The sequence below is a fragment of the Terrapene carolina genome, unplaced genomic scaffold (assembly GCF_002925995.2).
Source record: "Terrapene carolina triunguis isolate 2854851 unplaced genomic scaffold, T_m_triunguis-2.0 Scaffold714, whole genome shotgun sequence".
Lineage (NCBI taxonomy): Eukaryota > Metazoa > Chordata > Testudines > Emydidae > Terrapene > Terrapene triunguis.
In genome coordinates this window covers 21,012,900-21,029,685 of record NW_020665065.1, presented here as the reverse complement: position 1 = coordinate 21,029,685, position 16,786 = coordinate 21,012,900, and the positions used below count along the sequence as shown (strand labels likewise).

Genomic DNA, 16,786 nt, shown 5'->3' with positions numbered 1-16,786 from the left:
TCAGCCCCGAGCACACGCTGCCCCCCAGCCCAAGCCCCGAGCACATGCTGCCCCCCAGCTTCAGCCCTGAGCACACACTGCCCCCCAGCCCCGAGCACACGCTGCCCACCCCCATCCCCCTGTACACTCAGCTTTGGTTCCCTCCCTTGCTCCCTACAGACCCCCGACCCCCACTCTAACTCCTCCTCTCCCCCTGCACCCACAGTGCCCAGAGGCCCTTCTGCTGCCCTGCTCCAGCTCCTGCCTCTCTCTAAGGGCCTGGCTAGACCCCTGACAGGTCCTCTGGGGCTGTGCTGGGGCGGGGGAGGCAGCTCTGCGTACCCTGCTCGCAGTATGTCCCCGAGAAGCCGGCCGGGCACAGGCACTTGTTTGCTTTGCACTTCCCACCGTTCAGGCAGGGGTTCCTGAGCAGGCACTGATCCTCAGCGAGCTCGCAGCGACCGCCTGTGGGGAGACAGCCGGGGGTTGTGGGCACAGCCTCTCACTGGGCCTTCCCACACGTGTGAGCACAAACACGTGTACACGCATGCACACTCGCTCCTGCCCCATGTCACGGATCCCGGATCCCCAGGGAGAAGGGACCCCAGCTATGGGGGACCCACCCTGGGCACATCCCTGAGTGGCACCCTATGAGCGGGGATGCCCAGCTCAGGGCCCCTCCTCACTCTAGTGGTGGGGCTGCAATCTGCTGCGAGCCGTCCCTGGGCCCTTGGCAGGGCAGATGGCAGTGCCCCGGTGCACCGAGATGTTCCCAGCCCTGCCTGAGGCATGCCCACCTCGGAAGCCATCCTGGCACAGGCACTGGAACTCGTACTCGCCAGTGGGCATGCAGGTGGCGCCGTGCAGGCAGGGCCTGCGGTCGCAGGGTGAGCTGTCGTAGCACTGGGTGATGCCCCGGCTCTCCAGGAAGCTGTAGGAGATGTCCACCTTCTTCCCATTGATCGACACCTGGGGGAGGGGCAAGGATACGCCATGTCAGCCTCAGTGCCTGGGGCCTCTCTGGGTTTAGCCAGGGGCTCTGGGGCCTGCACTGCCCCAAACTGGCACAGAAGGGCACTTTCAGAGTTGGGTAGAGAACACAGTATATGTGACCCAGGCTGCCCAGGAGCCACTCAGTGCATGACCTGGCCCAAGGCTGCCCCAAGCTGAGCCACCAGCCCCCACGCTGCTAAATAGGGAGGGGTTCGTCTGCCCCCTATGGGGCTGGTGTATGTAAACCACTTCCAGAGTTAATGGCACCACTAGGAATAGAACCCATGAGTCCTGGCTCCCAGCCCACCCCTGCTCACCCCACTAGGCCCCACTCCCTTTCCAGTGCTGGGGATTGAACCCAGGAGTCCTGGCTCCCAGACCGCCACCTCCTCTGACTCCACTCCTTACAGGGCTCAGGAGTGACTCCAGAAGGGTGTGACTCACCTCCCCAATGCAGCCATGGAAGCTGGAGCTGATGCTGGCGGCCGCAGGCAGCGTGATGGATTTGTCCACCCCGCCCAGGTACATGGGCGTGCGGAGGTTGAGCCCCTGGCTTTTCCCCGGGGAGGACCTCTTCACCGGCTTGCTGCTGTCCACCTGCAGGGTGCCATCCTTGTTGATCCGTTCTGCCGAGACTTTGTGCCACTGGCCCAGGGCGAGTGGCTCTGTGCTCCGGAGCACAGCCATGCCTGCGGGAGAGAGTGGTGAGATGGGCGCCGAGCTCAGGGCACGCCCCAGGGGTCTCTCCTTCGCCTGGAGGGCTGGGTAGCTGCAATCTCCCCTGCCAGGGCATGTCAGGGCCTCTCAGGATGGCGGGTGCTTTCAGAGCCCTATGCCCTGCCAAGAGGCATTGCAGGGGCCATGCACAGGAGCCAGTGACAAGGCAGATGGCTCCGAGGTCCTGGATCCCGGGCTACAAAGGTCTGTGTGCTGGGAGGAAAGGGAGCCAGTGCGGTGTGGGGGTTGGGGGGCTGAGGGAATCGGCCATAGCCCAAAGGCAGCCCAAGGCAGCAGCAACTGACCAGCCTTCCCGGAGATGAAACGAGCGTGGTGGGGCAGCGTCCCTCACCCAGCAGGCACCCCCCAGAACAGCGCCCCCCGCAGCTGGCACCAGCAGCCTCCATGCGGATAGCCACAGCAGAGAGGTCACAGAATCTGGATCCTCCTGGTCAAGAGCTGGCCCGGCCCTGCAGCCAGGGGGAGGTGAGGGGAGTGCCAGTGGGTGGGCAGATGCCAACACCCAGCCCTGCCATGGCCCCAGCAGGCACCTTCGCTCAGGGGCGGGTGCTAGTGTCAGCTGCACCCTACTGCCCGGCGCCCTTACCTGAGCCCAGCTCGTAGCGGAACTCCACGTGCCCGCTGGCCACGGCAAGTGACACGAAGTCCTCCACGGGGGCGCCTGAGCCCCCGCTGAACAGGATGAGGCCGTCGGGGGAGAGCGGCTTGAACTCCGCCTCGAGGCGCAGCTCGTAGTGGATGTTGGTGAGGGGCGGGTAGGAGATGAACGAGTCGCTCCCACTGAAGGAAGGGGTGGTCGCCATGACGCCTGTGGAGTGGGGGGGTTACTGAGGATCGCCACTGGCCCCGTCCGCCCTTTGACTGGCAGGGTCCTTCCGACTGGTCCCAGCCAGACCCCCCCGCCCCACTCACCTTCCATGCACGTCTCCCCAGACTTGCCCAGGTGGCAGCGGCAGCGGTAGCCCTGCCCGTCTGCACGGTTAATGCAGGTGGCATCCGGTCCGCAGGCCTCTGGGGGAGACAGGTACAAGAGGGCTCAGTGCCCGGGCAGCACAAGGCTGGGCAGGGACGGCCAGGGGAGTGAAGGGAGGGGGGTCACCAGCAGCCCCCGGATGGGGCATTCTGGCTGCAGCGGGGGTGCCCTTGCTCCACACAGGTGGAGGGCATGGAGCAGCCCATGCGGCGCAGTCAGGCTGTGGCCAGCACCTGTTCCCAGCGTGGCCCCTGTGGCTCCTAGCGCAGTAACCCTGGGAAACCCATTGGACGGGTTGGGCCCGGCTCACATGGACGGGGCAGCTGGGAGGTCCCGGCACTTGTGTGATACCCTGGCCCCTGGCAAAGCTCCTGCTGGGCCAATGATGGTGATAGCACCTCATTGCTGCGCTGCCGTGGGGCAGTACTGTAGCTATGGGGGGATCCCTAGCTGATCTGCCGTGGGGCAGTGCTGTAGTTATGGGGCAGCGGTGCAATGGGGCAGTGCTGTAGCTGTGGGACAGCGGTGCCGGGGGGCAGTGCTGTAGTTATGGGGCAGCGGTGCAATGGCGCAGTGCTGTAGCTGTGGGACAGTGGTGCCGGGGGGCAGTGCTTGAGCTATGGGGCAGCGGTGACATGGGGCAGTGCCAGAGCTATGGGGCAGCGGTGCCGGGGAGCAGTGCTGGAGCTATGGGGCAGTGGTGCCGGGGGGGGCAGTGCTGGAGCTACGGGGCAGTGGTGCCATGGGGCAGTGCTGGAGCTATGGGGCAGCAGTACAATGGGGCAGCGGTGACATGGGGCAGTGCCGGAGCTATGGGGCAGCTGTGTCGGGGGGCAGTGCTGTAGCTATGGGGCAGCAGTGCCATGGGGCAGTGCTGTAGCTGTGGGACAGCAGTGACATGGGGCAGTGCCGGAGCTATGGGGCAGCGGTGCCAGGGGGCAGTGCTGGAGCTATGGGGCAGCGGTGCTGGGGGGCAGTACCTGGGTGGCAATGCAGTGCCTGTGAATGTTCACAGTTGCTCCCCGTGAATTCCTGTGGACAGTGGCACACGTAGCTGCTGCTCTCCGAGTCCCTGCAGACGCCTCCATTCTGGGGAGGAGCAATCAGAGGGTTAGAACTGCAGAGGGGACCGAGCCCTGCCCCCAGCTGCTACTGACATCCCATGACACAAGGAGCGCCCTGGGGCCAGCAACAGCACATGCCATGGGGGAAAGCAGAGCCCCCTAGGGCCAAAGCCCCTCAGTTATACCGGTGCAACCCCAGGGAAGCAGGGGCCCAGCATGTGTCTGAATCGCGCATAAGCTCTGCCCCGAGGGGCCAGGGGTAAGGGAGCGAGTTACCTGACATGGCCGGTCCCGGCACGTGGGACAGTTGGAAACACCATGAGCTTTCAAGTCCAGATCCTTAAAGATCACCTCCTCGCCCTGGACCAGCAGTTGGCGCACACAGCCTGGGGGGACCAAGGGAGCAGGGGCAGTCAGAACAGGCCAGGCAATGGGGCAACAGCAAATATCCAGCCGAGGGGCGGCAGGGGGCCAGGGCGGAGCGCCTGGGGAGCAATGAAGGAAGGAAGGAACCCTGCTGGGCAAGGGGCTCAGAATCCCTCCATCACCATCTCAGGGCGGTGTCTCCACCCACACGCAGGGCTCGCAGCCCGGGCGCCCCGGGGCGGGTGTCGGAGGGCTGCCTGGGGAGCGGGAGTCAGGCCGCCTGCACTCACCCACAAAGCCACTGCTGAGGCCGGATTTGGCGACGGCGATGTAGTCGGGATAGCCGCCAAGGTACAGCTCCTCGTTCAGATCCAGCCCTTGGAATTTACCCTGGGGGGGCACAGAATGATGGGCACAGCAGGTCAGGGCTACCCTCTGTGCCCTCCTCAGTTCCTAGGAGAGCCCCGTGCATTGTGGAGGCACAGCCCCAGCCATCCAGCCTCCCCATATCTTCCCCCGCTAAGCTGCCCCAGGCATATTGCCACTCCGGGGGCCCACACTCCCAGGCTGCAGCAGTGCACCTTGTTGGCCCCACACCATGCAGCCTCCTGAGCGTTCTCTTACCTGGGACGTGCCGTTGACAGGAGGGTGGCTGTCCAGCACCAGGGAGCCCTGGGTGAGGTTCCGGTATAGTCGGACCGTGTGAAACTCCCCAAGTCGGATTGGCGCCGGGTGCCGAATCGTGGCCATGCCTGAGCCGGCGTCAAACCTGCAACATCAAGCATGTTGGAGACAGGGAAGGGAGCAGAGCCGCCTCCCACCCCCCCAGCCCCTGGCACTTCTCAGTGCTCTGCTGCAGCCTGGAGCCTGGCTTCCACACACGGCACTGCTCCAGGATGAGGTGAAGCAGTCCCTGGGCCGCCCATTTCCTGAGCCAGGAGAGGCACTTTATGTGGCTCTCCCCACATAGCCAGTGTCTGCCACACTGCAGATCCTGGGGTGGGGGGCACCATCGGGGCAGCAGGGATTTCAGAGCCACCGACTGGAGCTGGGCGGCCAGTTCACAACCATCTGAATGAGAATTAGGCATCGACTCCATTCGACAGCTCTGCCAAGCGGAGCCGTAGACAGGACGGGGGCCCCGTTCGCTTTGCAGCCTGGATTCAGGAAGGGCTCGGAGCTGGTCGGGTTGGTGCAGGCTGTGGCTGCTCCCGCAGAAGGGCCTGGCTCTGGGGAGGGGCTGGCATCGCCAGGTCTCACCTGAACTCCGGGCGGCCTCCCACCAGACCAAAGGACACGAAGTCAGCGCCGGTGCTCTTCTTCTGCCCATTGTACAGCAGCATCCCTGCCAGAAGCACAAAGGAGCTGAGCTGGGGGGGACGTGAGTGCCACACCCAAGCCAACGAACACCAGGAGCGGGGAGGGTCCAGATCACAGACAGAAGCACCCACTGCTCAGCCCCCATCCCCAGCTCACCACAAGCGACAAGAGACGCTCAGGCCCCGACCACAGCACTGCAGCAGGCTGGAGAGGGGGCAACACCAGAGCACAGCTGAGCAGAGGGGACCTGGCCGGAACAGCCCTGGCCTCATGCCCTTGAGTGGGAATGGAGACTGCTGGGCATTGTGTGTGCCCCTTGGCAGCCCCACCCCTGTCGCAGAGCCCCAATGCAGGGCATCCCCTAGACATCAGCACAGCCGGGGCCCTACTGAGCCCATGACCCGCCAAGGGCTTGGAGCTGCTATGCTGGGCGGGAGCAGGGCACTGGGTGAAGGAGAGGTCCCTGCGCTCTGCTCATGGCTTAGCTGATGGCGAGCGTGCCTGGCGAGAGGTGCTGAGCCGCACTAGGCCTCGGGGTACCCACCGAGCACTGGTGGGGCATATCCTGCTAACGCAGGGGCCAAAGTCTGGAGGGAGTTTGAGCCTCCAAGCCAGGAGAGGGGCTGATGCTGTGGGAGCCCTGGTGCTTCGTGGGCCCCTGGGGTTGGTCAATGTGGGCAGCACCGGGAGGGCAGAGGCAGGTGTTGAACTCTAGCTCCCCCTCATGGCAGAGCCTTTATTCTGCAAGCTTGGAGGAGGGGGCTCCCTGAGCCTGCAGAGGCGGGTGAAGGAGGGGGGGATGCAGGGAAAGTTCTGGGTTTTCATGCCCAGCCAGAGTGGGGCTGCAAAGGGCAGGAAGGCCCAGCCCATGAGCAAGGGAAAGTCCAGCCTCAGGGCAGCCTGGGGCCCCACCAACATCAGTTAAACCCATCCTCTGCAGCTGTCAGCTCCTTTATCAGGGGCCCTTTGGAGCCACGCCCACCATGCATCATTGGTGGGGATGGAGCCAGCAACACAGGGCTCTACCCCTTATGCCAATGGGTTTCATTCACTGACAGCAATAGTAGGCTTTTATCCAGTAACTGTGCAGGCCCCTGAGGGGAGACAAGGCAATCCGTGGAAAGTGTTCCCATAAACAGACTCAGACCATCAGTTCTGCCCACTCCCCAAAGGGCCCCCCCCCCCACCTGGTGCGGGCATGGAGCTGGCAGCACGGATTAGCACAGTAACTCAATGCCAGTAGGAGTGGCTTCAGTCAAGGCGACCTGGGTACCTAGTGTTTTGGGATGATGTCACTTCCTGGAGAGTGACATCTCTGGGACAGGCAGGAAGATGCGCTGGAGGTTAAGTGGCAGCTGTGGCTAGTAGGAGTTAGACACACAAGGGAGCCCGGCTGACCCCCAGCCTGCCCCAGTCACTCAGTTAGTCTGTGCAGGGTTTGCAGGTTTAAGGCACCCTTGGGGTGCATGGGTCCCGTGCCCAGAGGGCCAGCGCTCCTGGCCCCAGGCTGTGGAGGGTTAAGAGCTAATCCCACAGGAGGCTGTAAAGGGCATCAGGCAGCAGAGTGCAGACTTACCTGAGTAGAGAATGAGAGCTAGAGGGGGGGAGGAGAGATGGAAAAGGAGACACATGAGGCAAGAGAGGGACAAGGCGGAGCGAGAAGGGAGGAGAAGGAGAACAGGTAAGTGAAATGAGCCCGGCTCACTCAGACTGCCTGGGAGAGAAGAGGCAGGAGCAGGCGAAAGAAGAAAGTGACCCGTGTGCTACAGGGGCCATTGGGCTACAATCAAAGGCAGGGGCTCGCTGATGCAGTTAGCAGTGGAGAAGCCCCTCACCTCCCCCCTACCCCCACCAGCCCTGTCCTGGCTCAGGGCCCCACCCCTTGCGCCTGCGGGAAGGTGGCGTCCCTGGGTGGGCAGGCCTGTCTGTTTCTCAGATGGACTTGGCTCACCATCAGCAGTGTCTGGCCGGAAGGTGATCTGGATTTCAAACTTCTTGTAGGCGTCCTTGATGGTGGGCAAGGCAAGGAAGGTCTGTGGATTCTGAGTAAAATACGGCACCACCCGCTCTGGAATTGTGGAAGGAGGGAGAGTGGGTCAGTGTGTGACGGAACAGACCCACGTGCCGGGCTGCCAGCGCCCGTTATGAAGAGGAGCCAGGGCCTGGAGCCTTCCCAGCCGGCTCCCAGCTCCCTGCCAGCGCTCAGGTCTGGGATCCTGGCCTGCCAGACCTGAGGGACCTGCGGCTATCACCGGCTTCATGGGAAGAGCTGGGCCACACGGCACCCAGCTCTTGTGGGTGTGCATGGGAGGGGCGATGAGCAGTCACGCGGCTGCCACCTCCACTCTGACGGATCATGGGGACAGAGATGGAGAGATGCCAGAGAGCCTGTTCCCCTGCCATCGAGAGCTGAGAAACCCAGACCCCCGAAGAGCAGCTGGACAGGATGGTGCAGCCCGGCTGGAGGCCTGGTGCTAAGCAGCGATCAGGTTCAGTAACCACGGCCCGGCGGGGCTCGGAACGCCATGGAGGCAGGGTAGTTTCCTCCTAGGAAAAGTGAGTGCCTCGGCCTGCTCAGCAGTGCCCCCACTGGCTGCACACATGGGGCCCAAGGATAGAGCTTCTCAGGGCTGCACGTCTAGGGCTCAGCCTGGTGTCTCTGTCCGATAGGAAGTTCAGTCCCCCGTCGCTCTTGGGTCAGGGTGGGGACTGCACTGTGCATGCCACAGCAGGACGGGGAGGTTACTAAGGTGCCAACCAGTTCTGAAGGGGATCCCGTCACCTTGCCCTCAGCTGGAAGGACACCCTCTGTAACATGGCACCTCCGGGGCGGGGAGGAAGGACAATGGCGGTAATGTGAAGACACCAATGGGGGACATGTCCCTCCCAGCTGCACGGGTCACATCCTGCAGGCGCCAGTGCAGCATGAGCACCCAGCCCAGAATGCTCACCTCGGACTTTGAGCATGGAGAAGGTCGTCACCTTCCCTTGCCTGTTGGATGCCGTGCAGACATAGATCCCGGCATCTTCTGGCTTCACAGATGGAATGGTCAAGACGTTGTTCTCCAGACAAATGTCTTTTGGGAGGTCTCCTTCCAGCTGCAACCAGATGTCAGACCAGGGCATCAGCCACCATCACCCACCCCACCATCACTGATCCACCCATCCGTCCCCCATCCGCCCATCATCCACCCCCCCCCACCTATCCACTCATCCATCCCCCACGTGTCCATCATCCACCCCCCCACCTATCCACCCATTTGTCCCCATCCATCTGTCCCCCATCCACTGACCCACTGTAGCGGGGTGGATACCCGCTCCTGCCCTGGGGGGTTTGGAACAGCCCTGGGAGAGGGCTGTTGCAGGGAGCAGCAGCTACTGGGCTGATTGGGGAAGTAGCTGCAGCTGGGCCACGCCCCAATCAGAGCCCAGCTGGCTGTATAAAGAGGCTGGGAGCCAGGAGCTCAGCAGTCTCTCTCTGCGTTCAGAGAGAGAAGGGCCTGGCTGTAGGGAGCTTGAGACAGGGTGCCTGACTGGAGTAGGGCTGGGGAAAGGCGGAAGAGCTGGGGAGCTCCAGCCTGGAAAGCCCCAGGCTGCGGCCTAGCATTGGGCGAAGGGTACTGGGGGTTGCGGAGGGCAGCCCAGAGATAGGCCAAGGCAGCAGGTCCAAACCCTCCTTGCCAGTGATGAGTAGGCTGATACTGTAGTCTGCCCCAGGCATGGGGCTAGATGGTGACTGGCAGTAGCCTTACACTGAGGTGAGGTGGGATTAGTGGGTGGGGGTTCCCCTGGGAGGGGAGACCCAGTGGGTGTGGGTACAGCCAGGGGGCAGCACCCAGAGCAAGGGGCACCGGGGTCCTGGGAGGGACACAGGGCCCAGTAGAAGTGACAAGGCGGATCACCGTCCTGCAGAGGGTGCTCCGGAGGCTGGGTCGAGCTAATTCCCCGAGAGACCAGCAGGAGGCACTGCAGGGGTGAGTCCGACCCCCTTACACCCACCCATCATCCACCCCACCCACCAATCCACCCATCCGTCCCCCATCCATCCAACATTACCCCCCCACTTATCCACCCATCTGTCCCCTATCCACCCATCAACCACCCCCTACCGATCCACTGACCCATCTGTCCATCATCCACACCCCCACCTATCTACCCATGCATCCCCCATCCACTGATCTATCTACCCATCATCCACCCCTCAATCTATCCATCCATCTGTCCCCCTTCCACCCCACCTATCCACCCATCCATCTGTCCCTCATCCATGCCCCCACCTATCCATTCCCAATCCACTGACCCATCCCTCCCCCATCCACCCATTATTAATCCCCCCACCTATCTACCTGTCCATCCACCATCTATCCATCCCTCCATTCACTCATCTGTCTGTCCATCTGTCATCCACCCTTCCACTCATTACCTGTTCACCCACCTCTCCATCTATGCATCCACACATCTACCTACTCCTCCATTCCCCCTCGGTTCCATGCCCACCCCTCTGGGCTGAGCAGTGGCATCACTGACACCAGAGAATTCTCACAAGAGGGGCGCACCCTGCTGCCATCCCCACCGCACATTCCCCCAGCTTGCTGGTGAAGCAGAGAGCGGTTGTCACTGGCAAGCCCAGGCTGCCCTCCTCTCTCCTTGCTCGCTGGGAGAGTGCCAGGGGAGTAACTGCCCAGGGCTGGAGGGCGGGGGGCATTCCCTAGAGATCAGTGATTTACCTTGGTCCACTTGATCTCTGGGACGGGGAAGCCGGACGCCAGGCACGGGAATACTGCCCTCGACCCCATGGTGACCTCCTTGACCTCCGGCTGAGCTGCGATCTGGGGGATGGCTGCAGTGAAGGAACACATTCTTCAGGCCTCCGTGAGTGCAGGGCCCAGCCGCCAACCCACCCACAGCCCATCCGATGTGCGGGGATGCGTCACCCTTTGCTCTGCGGGCCACTCGCACAGGGCCCCGTGACCCCCAGTGACGGGCACTGGTGTAGTGCATGTGCCACCGTGAGAGCCCCCTTCCCCCCCGTGGTGCAAGGGGAGGTGCTGTGGGACGGGGCGCCCCCAGCAGGGGAACAGGCACTTACACTGCACGTGCAGGATGACGTTGGACTGCACGGTGCCCACGTCGTTGGTGGCGGTGCAGCGGTACTGCCCTGCGTCCGATTGCTCCACCCGCTCGATCTTCACCATCCCACCGCTGACGACCACCTCGGGGCGAATGCGGCTGCCCACCTTGCTCCAGGTGATATGTGCCTTGGGGTCCCCGATGGCCAGGCACTCGAACTCCACCGCTGCGCCCACCAGCACTGACTGCACCGAGGTGCGCACGTTGATCATCACCTTGGGCAGAGCTGGGTGGGGCAGATGGCAGAGGTGAGCGAGGGGGCACAGAGGGCACGAACATGGGAGCAGTGTTAAGCTCTAGGGCCAGCCTCCCACACAGCAGCTGTGCCGAGGGGAGGGCAAGGAGGAACACTCGGCCTCTCTTCCAGAGCAGCGGTGGCTAGTGTGGAGGCTGCGTGGCCAGCTCGGTCCCATTCATCTGGCAGGGTCTCCCCCTACCTGTGCCAGGGCCCCTGCTTACCCTGGATCACCAGCCTTGCGCTGTCCTGGGCCTGCCCGGAGGGGCTGCTTACTCGGCAGGTGTAAACTCCCTGGCAACCACGATCCAAGTTCTGGATTCTGCAGTGAAACAGCAAAGAGATGGACTGGCTCCCACATACCCTGAGGCCCCTTTGCCCCCCCCGCGGTGCCCCCCCGCCCGGCCCCCCACGCCCCGAGGGGTTTGCCCCCCCGGTGCCCCCCCCCCCCCCCCCCCGGGTCTGGTATCCAGCCGCAGACAGCGGCTTATCCCTGAGGCTCTGGGGGTGGATCTGCCCCACATGGCACACCCAGCCAACCACACAACGCCGGGAAGGCAGGGATGGGCATTCCCACCTGATCCTTGAGGCAATCAGCTCATGCCCTGAAGGAGGCCTGGGAGGAGAGTCCTGAACTCTGCTGTTAGGGGGGGTGGGCAGGGGGTCGAGCCCCATGAACCCCATCCCCAAGAGCACTAGCTGCCCCCGTCTCAGCAGAGATGCCCGGGGCTGATGGGGGCAGCCCCTCTACAGGGCAAGGGGGTGAATCCCACTGGTTACGTTCCTGGGCACGCCCCAGAGAGGGCACAGACCTGCGTGCTCCTGCCCCTGCTCCTCCTTACCGCAGCACCCCGTTCCGCACGCTGTGGCTGGCGGGCAGTTCCCCATCCTCCCTGAACCACTCGATCCGCGCCCGGGCGTCTCCGGTGACGGAGCAGGTGAACTCGGCCGTGCCGCCCACGCCCTTCACGTCCGTCTGGGGTGTGACTCGCACGGTCGGGGAGGCGCTGGGGGCCGATCCTGTGGGGGCAGAGGCACAGAGGTACCAGCTACAGCCACCCAACCCCCATCCCCGGGGGAGCTGCACGTGCTGGAGCCAACAGGGTGAGCTCAAGGGGACTTGCCGAACCACTGCCCGACGGCCCACCCCCTCCAGCCTGCGCCACTGGCACCTAAGGCAGCCCCCACAGCGCTTGGCTGCTGGAATCCACCATGACTCCCCGCCGCCTACGAAGGCAGTGTCCCCCCTGCCCAACCACCAACAGGGCTGGCACCATTCGTCTCTCCTGCCAGCTGGGTCAGCAGCATCCCCTCCCCCAAACAGGGCTTGCGTCGCCTCTCCCCGCCTGACCTCCAGCGGGGCCGGCAGCATCCCTCGCACACAACCCCCAATGGGGCTAGAGCAGCATTGCCACCGCCTTCTTCAGCCTCCCCAGGGAAAACCCCTCTCTGATTGCCCCCCCGGGTACCCGGCATGGGCATGGGCATGGGCAGAAAAGCCCCCAGCTGCAGAAGGGGCTGAGCTGACGTGGGGACGCTGGGCATGGGCAGAACCTGGAGGCTCCGTGGGTCCGGCAGCTGCAGAGCCCATGCAGGGGGTCAGCTGGCCCTGGTGCTGTGCCCGGGGACTGGCAACACTCTGCCTGCCCTGCACTGTGCCAATTGGAGCAAAGCCATAACGTGCCCTTGTTCACCCACTCCTAAGTCTGTGACCAACCTTGGGACTTGCCCCGCCCCCACCCCGCCATCCCCTCCCCAGGGCCGCCCTACCACCCCCTCCCCGCCGGGGCTGCCCTGCCCCCACCCTGCCACGCCCTCTCCAGGGCCGCCCCACCACCTGCTCCCCGCTGGGGCTACCCCGCCACCCCCTCCACGCCGGGGCTGCCACGTCCTCCACAGGGCCGCCCCGCCATCCGCTCCCCGCCGGGACTGCCCCTCCTCCACCCTGCTAACCCCTCCCCTCTGGGGCCATCCCGCCCCCACCCTGCCATGTCCTCCCCAAGGCCACACCGCCATCCCCTCCCCGCTGGGACTGCACGTCCCCCACCCTGCACCACCCACTACCCGGGGTCACCCCCCCCCAGGGACCACCCCACTGTCACCCCATCCCTCTCTCCTTGTGGGAGCATTACTGTGGCCCCATCCCCACCCTCTCTCCAGGGCTGGCTCCCCCAGTGCTGGGCCCTGCCTGTGCCCTCTGCCCCGATACTCACCCTGGACGCTGACCTGGGCGAAGGTCTCTGCCGAGCCCACCCTGTTGCTGACAAGGCAGCGATAGGTCCCCGAGTCCTCGGGCACAGTGGGGCGGATGTGCAGGGCACTCTCCCGCAGGACGGCGTTGCTGGACAGGCTGCCATTGGCCTTGCTCCATTGGTAGTGCAGGGGTGGTGTGCCGTGGGCCAGGCACTGCAGCTGCACCGCCTCGCCCGCTGACACCGAGACCTCCTCGGGCAGGCTGGTAGCGTAGGGGGGTGCTGGGGGGGCAGAGAGGCACAGGGGGCATTAGGGGATCAGCCCAGTGCTGCCTGCAACAGGCTCTCTTGGTGGTGTCTGCTCTACGCTTTGTGTCTGGGGCCCCACCTGCTCCCACTGCGGCCCCCTGGTGCCCCCCTCCCCCAGGGCCACCGCAGCCGTGAATCCATCATGCCCCTGCCCTGCGTCGGGACAGAAAGGCCTGAGCTGGAGCCCATGGGCCTGCCTGGCTGTGGCACCATCTCCCCCGGGGATGGGGGCCCCATGGCTTGGGCCATTGAACGCTGCCATGGAGCAGGCAAAGCCAGCAGGAGGGATGGGGGCTGAGCAGGTCTCTACCCCCAGCACCCCTGGTTCAGAGTCTCCCACTTTTGGGCCCCACTTTGCCCAACCAGGGCGGCTGCCCAGATATCGCATGGGGCACATAGTGATCAGTGCACTGCCCCCTGCTGGCAGCCCTGTGTCACTCCACGAGACCTGCAGGGAAATGGGGAGGGAATAGCAGGGTGGAGGGAGCCACTCCCCCAGTCCCTGCATTTACCAGGCCTGACTGGGCAGTGATCAGTGCTAGCTCTGAGCGAGAGCCTGGTGCCCAAATGAAACACCCGCTCCACCCCATGCCTGGAGCAGGGAGCCCTAGGGCACAAGGGGCCGCAGTTTGCAGGCAGGGACTTCACACATTTCAGCCACTAGAGCCCCATGGCACCAGCTCCCCATCTTTCACCCTGCCCCTTCCCCCGTGGCATGCGCCGGCGAGCCAGCCCACACCCCCCCCCCAACTCTGCCACCAACTGACATGGCACAGAAATACAGGGCCTGAGGTCAGAGGTGAAGTGCCAGCTGTCCGGGCGTGGGGCTGACCCCGTGGCGTGGGAGCTCCTTACTCTCCACGTCCAGTGTGATGAAGGCCTCGGTGAAGCCGGCAGCATTGCTGGCGTTGCAGATGTACTGGCCTGAGTCCTGCTGGGCCACGCGGGGGATGAGCAGAGTGTTATTCACCACCCGATGCTGCCAGGGCAGCGGGGCCCTCAGCTTGGACCACTGGATGGTGGGAGGGGGGTCACCTGCGGGGACAAAGAGACAGTGAAGTGCTGGCGAGACAGGTCCAGGGCCAGGCCGGGCAAGCCGTCCACACTGCTCCTGAGGGATGCCCGTCTGGTCCAGATTGGAGGGTGGCTAGAGGGGTGTGAGGCTAGCTAGGGCCTGGGCACTGGGCAGATGCCCCTAACTTAACTCCTACATACAGTGCTAATGGATGGTTCCCTTCGTCTGCCTCAGACTGCCGCTGGGGGAGAGACCTCCTTTGCCCTCCCCACATCACGGGGCTGCCACAAGAACTCTCATCCCCTTGCTGATCTGGGGCCCACCCCATGGACCTGGATGGCATTGCACAGCCATGGAGCTGCAGGAACTGTTCCCAGCTAGGCTTAATGTTCCCAGCTTCCCTCCTGGCCAGGGCGAGGAGCGTAGGGCTAGGCAACAAAGTATTGCTGAAAATGTACCTGGTTGGGCAGAATGCAACGTTTTACAGTTTCAATGGATATCATCGACGGGTCATGTTAAGCATTGCTTTCAATTTGTATCCATAGACATTTTCACAGTTGTGGAAAAATATGGGGGGGGGGTGTCAGACAATGTGGGGGTCAGAGAATAACTATTTAATGACAGTTGACGCTGAGACTCAAAAAGTCAATGCTTTATAACTGTTAAAACACAAATTGTCAACGTCATGTGTCAAAACAAAGTGCACAGCCTGAAATCCAACTCTAGTTCTCAAGCAGCAGTTTTCTCACTTTGCCTAGCTGTGAATTTCAATTATTATTGATGGAAATATTTGTGTGTGTGTGTTTGTGTGTGTCTGTGTCTCTATGTTTGTGTATCTGTGTCTCCATATGTGTGTATATTGTGAATTTACTGATATTTACTGATAAAAATCTACTCCTTCCAAGCCTAAATATAACAAAATTACTAGCAGATAAAGTAAGTGCTCACGAAGTGAATGTACGTAATCCTTCTGTAACCTGTCTTGGCAGCTGGCTTGAGCTTTGGCTTGGACTACTAAAATCACAAGTTATACTGTAGTAATAAAACCATAAAAAGGGATAAAGTAAAAAAAATTGTTACAGAAAAAATACTGTTAATTTAATAGCAAAGGAATGTACTACTGGAGACACAAATCATCTTGTGGAACCCATTCCATTTAAAATGCACTCGGCCGCACAGAGCAAATGGAATGAATTGCTTAAGACACTTGGTGAAACCCCAGTTAAGCTCTTTTAAGTAGGTCAAAGGTGTTGTGATTCTTTGTAGAGGGGAACGTGAAGGAGGATGGAAAAGTAACAGTCAAAACGATTGACCGCATGGTAAACGTGCCATGGGAAGTGGACTAACTGCAAATTGTCCTGTGAGATAAACAAGTAACATAAAAACCCTGCAGACTGTAAAGAAATGGGCCCTGTGGACGCAGACAGGCCCGGTACCCTACTTAGGCAGCTTTGCCTTTCCGTACCCAGCCTGTCAGATCTGTAGTTCAGGCAACTTGATTGAACAGCCCGAGTGGAGCTGTCTGTTCCACTCTTCTCATTCAGTGGCATAACCCACCTTCCACAATGCAGGGAGAATTCAGCACTCTCGCCAGGGTCTGGCTTTCCCCCTGGAAGCCCACCCATCTCAGCCAGCTCCCCGCCGGGATTGCTAGCAGTGGTTCCAGCAGGTGTTCACTGGCTCTGGGCTCACACGGGTTTTGTGGTCGGATGTGTGATGGGTGGGGAGGTGCCAACCGCAGAGCGGTGCCCACGGAGCATTGCCTCAAAGAGATGAGGGTCCCCCAACCCCGCCCTCTGGCTGCCCTTTGTGGTCTCCCACCTGCAGATGGAGCAGGCCTGACCCCGTTTAGCTGCCAGGTCTGAGACTCAGACCAGGGAGGGGGAATGGGAAGGCCAAGCAGGGGCTGGCAGAACAGGAGGCATGGATATCTGCCCCAAATCAGGTGGGCCCCACCCCAGCCTTCCCATGGAGCCTCTCTCAAACTCCCATCCCTTCTTGGGGCTCTGGCTGCAGGCTGCTCCCCAGCTCAGCCCTATGAGCGGGCAGCGCCAGGGAAGCCAGCGGCCCTGCCTGGCACACACGTACCTATAGCGGAGCACTGGAGGGTCGCGGTTTCTCCAGCTACCACTGTCAGTGTCGGCTTCACTGTGATTTCAGGGGCGCCGGGCTTTCCGTGGGCAGCTTCCACGCTCACCTCCACTTGGACCTGTGCAGAGCCGATGGAGTTCTGGGCCATGCAAATGTAGGTGCCAGCATCTTCAGGCTTGGCTGCCGAGATCTGGGGGTAGAGAGACAGCATCGGGCAGCCTAAGGCCTGTGGGGTGTGACACAGCCACATCCCCCCTCCAGTCCCCCAAAGGCTGAGCGACAGGAGTGATGTTAGGTAGCACTAGGTCCTGCTGTAGGGGGCGCAGCCGTGTCTGTTGCAGCTGTGCCAGGCGAGCTGGCCGGGGGTGCAGCACTGTGCAC

General features: G+C 62.4%; 1 protein-coding gene across 1 annotated transcript in view; it reads right to left on the bottom strand.

Annotated features, from left to right (window-relative positions):
• Positions 1-16,786, bottom strand: part of LOC115271137 (basement membrane-specific heparan sulfate proteoglycan core protein-like) — a 42,779-nt gene that overhangs the window by 10,312 nt on the left and 15,681 nt on the right. The window contains exons 20-38 of the mRNA XM_029913576.1: positions 16,403-16,595; positions 14,155-14,334; positions 13,012-13,272; positions 11,641-11,818; positions 11,023-11,120; positions 10,523-10,789; positions 10,161-10,273; positions 8,385-8,532; positions 7,385-7,501; positions 5,374-5,458; positions 4,738-4,882; positions 4,404-4,503; positions 4,024-4,133; positions 3,664-3,772; positions 2,623-2,721; positions 2,297-2,518; positions 1,417-1,661; positions 777-948; positions 322-444 (exon numbers count right to left, since the gene is read on the bottom strand). Of these exons, the coding sequence (XP_029769436.1) occupies positions 322-444; positions 777-948; positions 1,417-1,661; positions 2,297-2,518; positions 2,623-2,721; positions 3,664-3,772; positions 4,024-4,133; positions 4,404-4,503; positions 4,738-4,882; positions 5,374-5,458; positions 7,385-7,501; positions 8,385-8,532; positions 10,161-10,273; positions 10,523-10,789; positions 11,023-11,120; positions 11,641-11,818; positions 13,012-13,272; positions 14,155-14,334; positions 16,403-16,595 (2,965 nt within the window). The remainder of the gene's footprint in view (positions 1-321; positions 445-776; positions 949-1,416; positions 1,662-2,296; positions 2,519-2,622; positions 2,722-3,663; positions 3,773-4,023; positions 4,134-4,403; positions 4,504-4,737; positions 4,883-5,373; positions 5,459-7,384; positions 7,502-8,384; positions 8,533-10,160; positions 10,274-10,522; positions 10,790-11,022; positions 11,121-11,640; positions 11,819-13,011; positions 13,273-14,154; positions 14,335-16,402; positions 16,596-16,786) is intronic.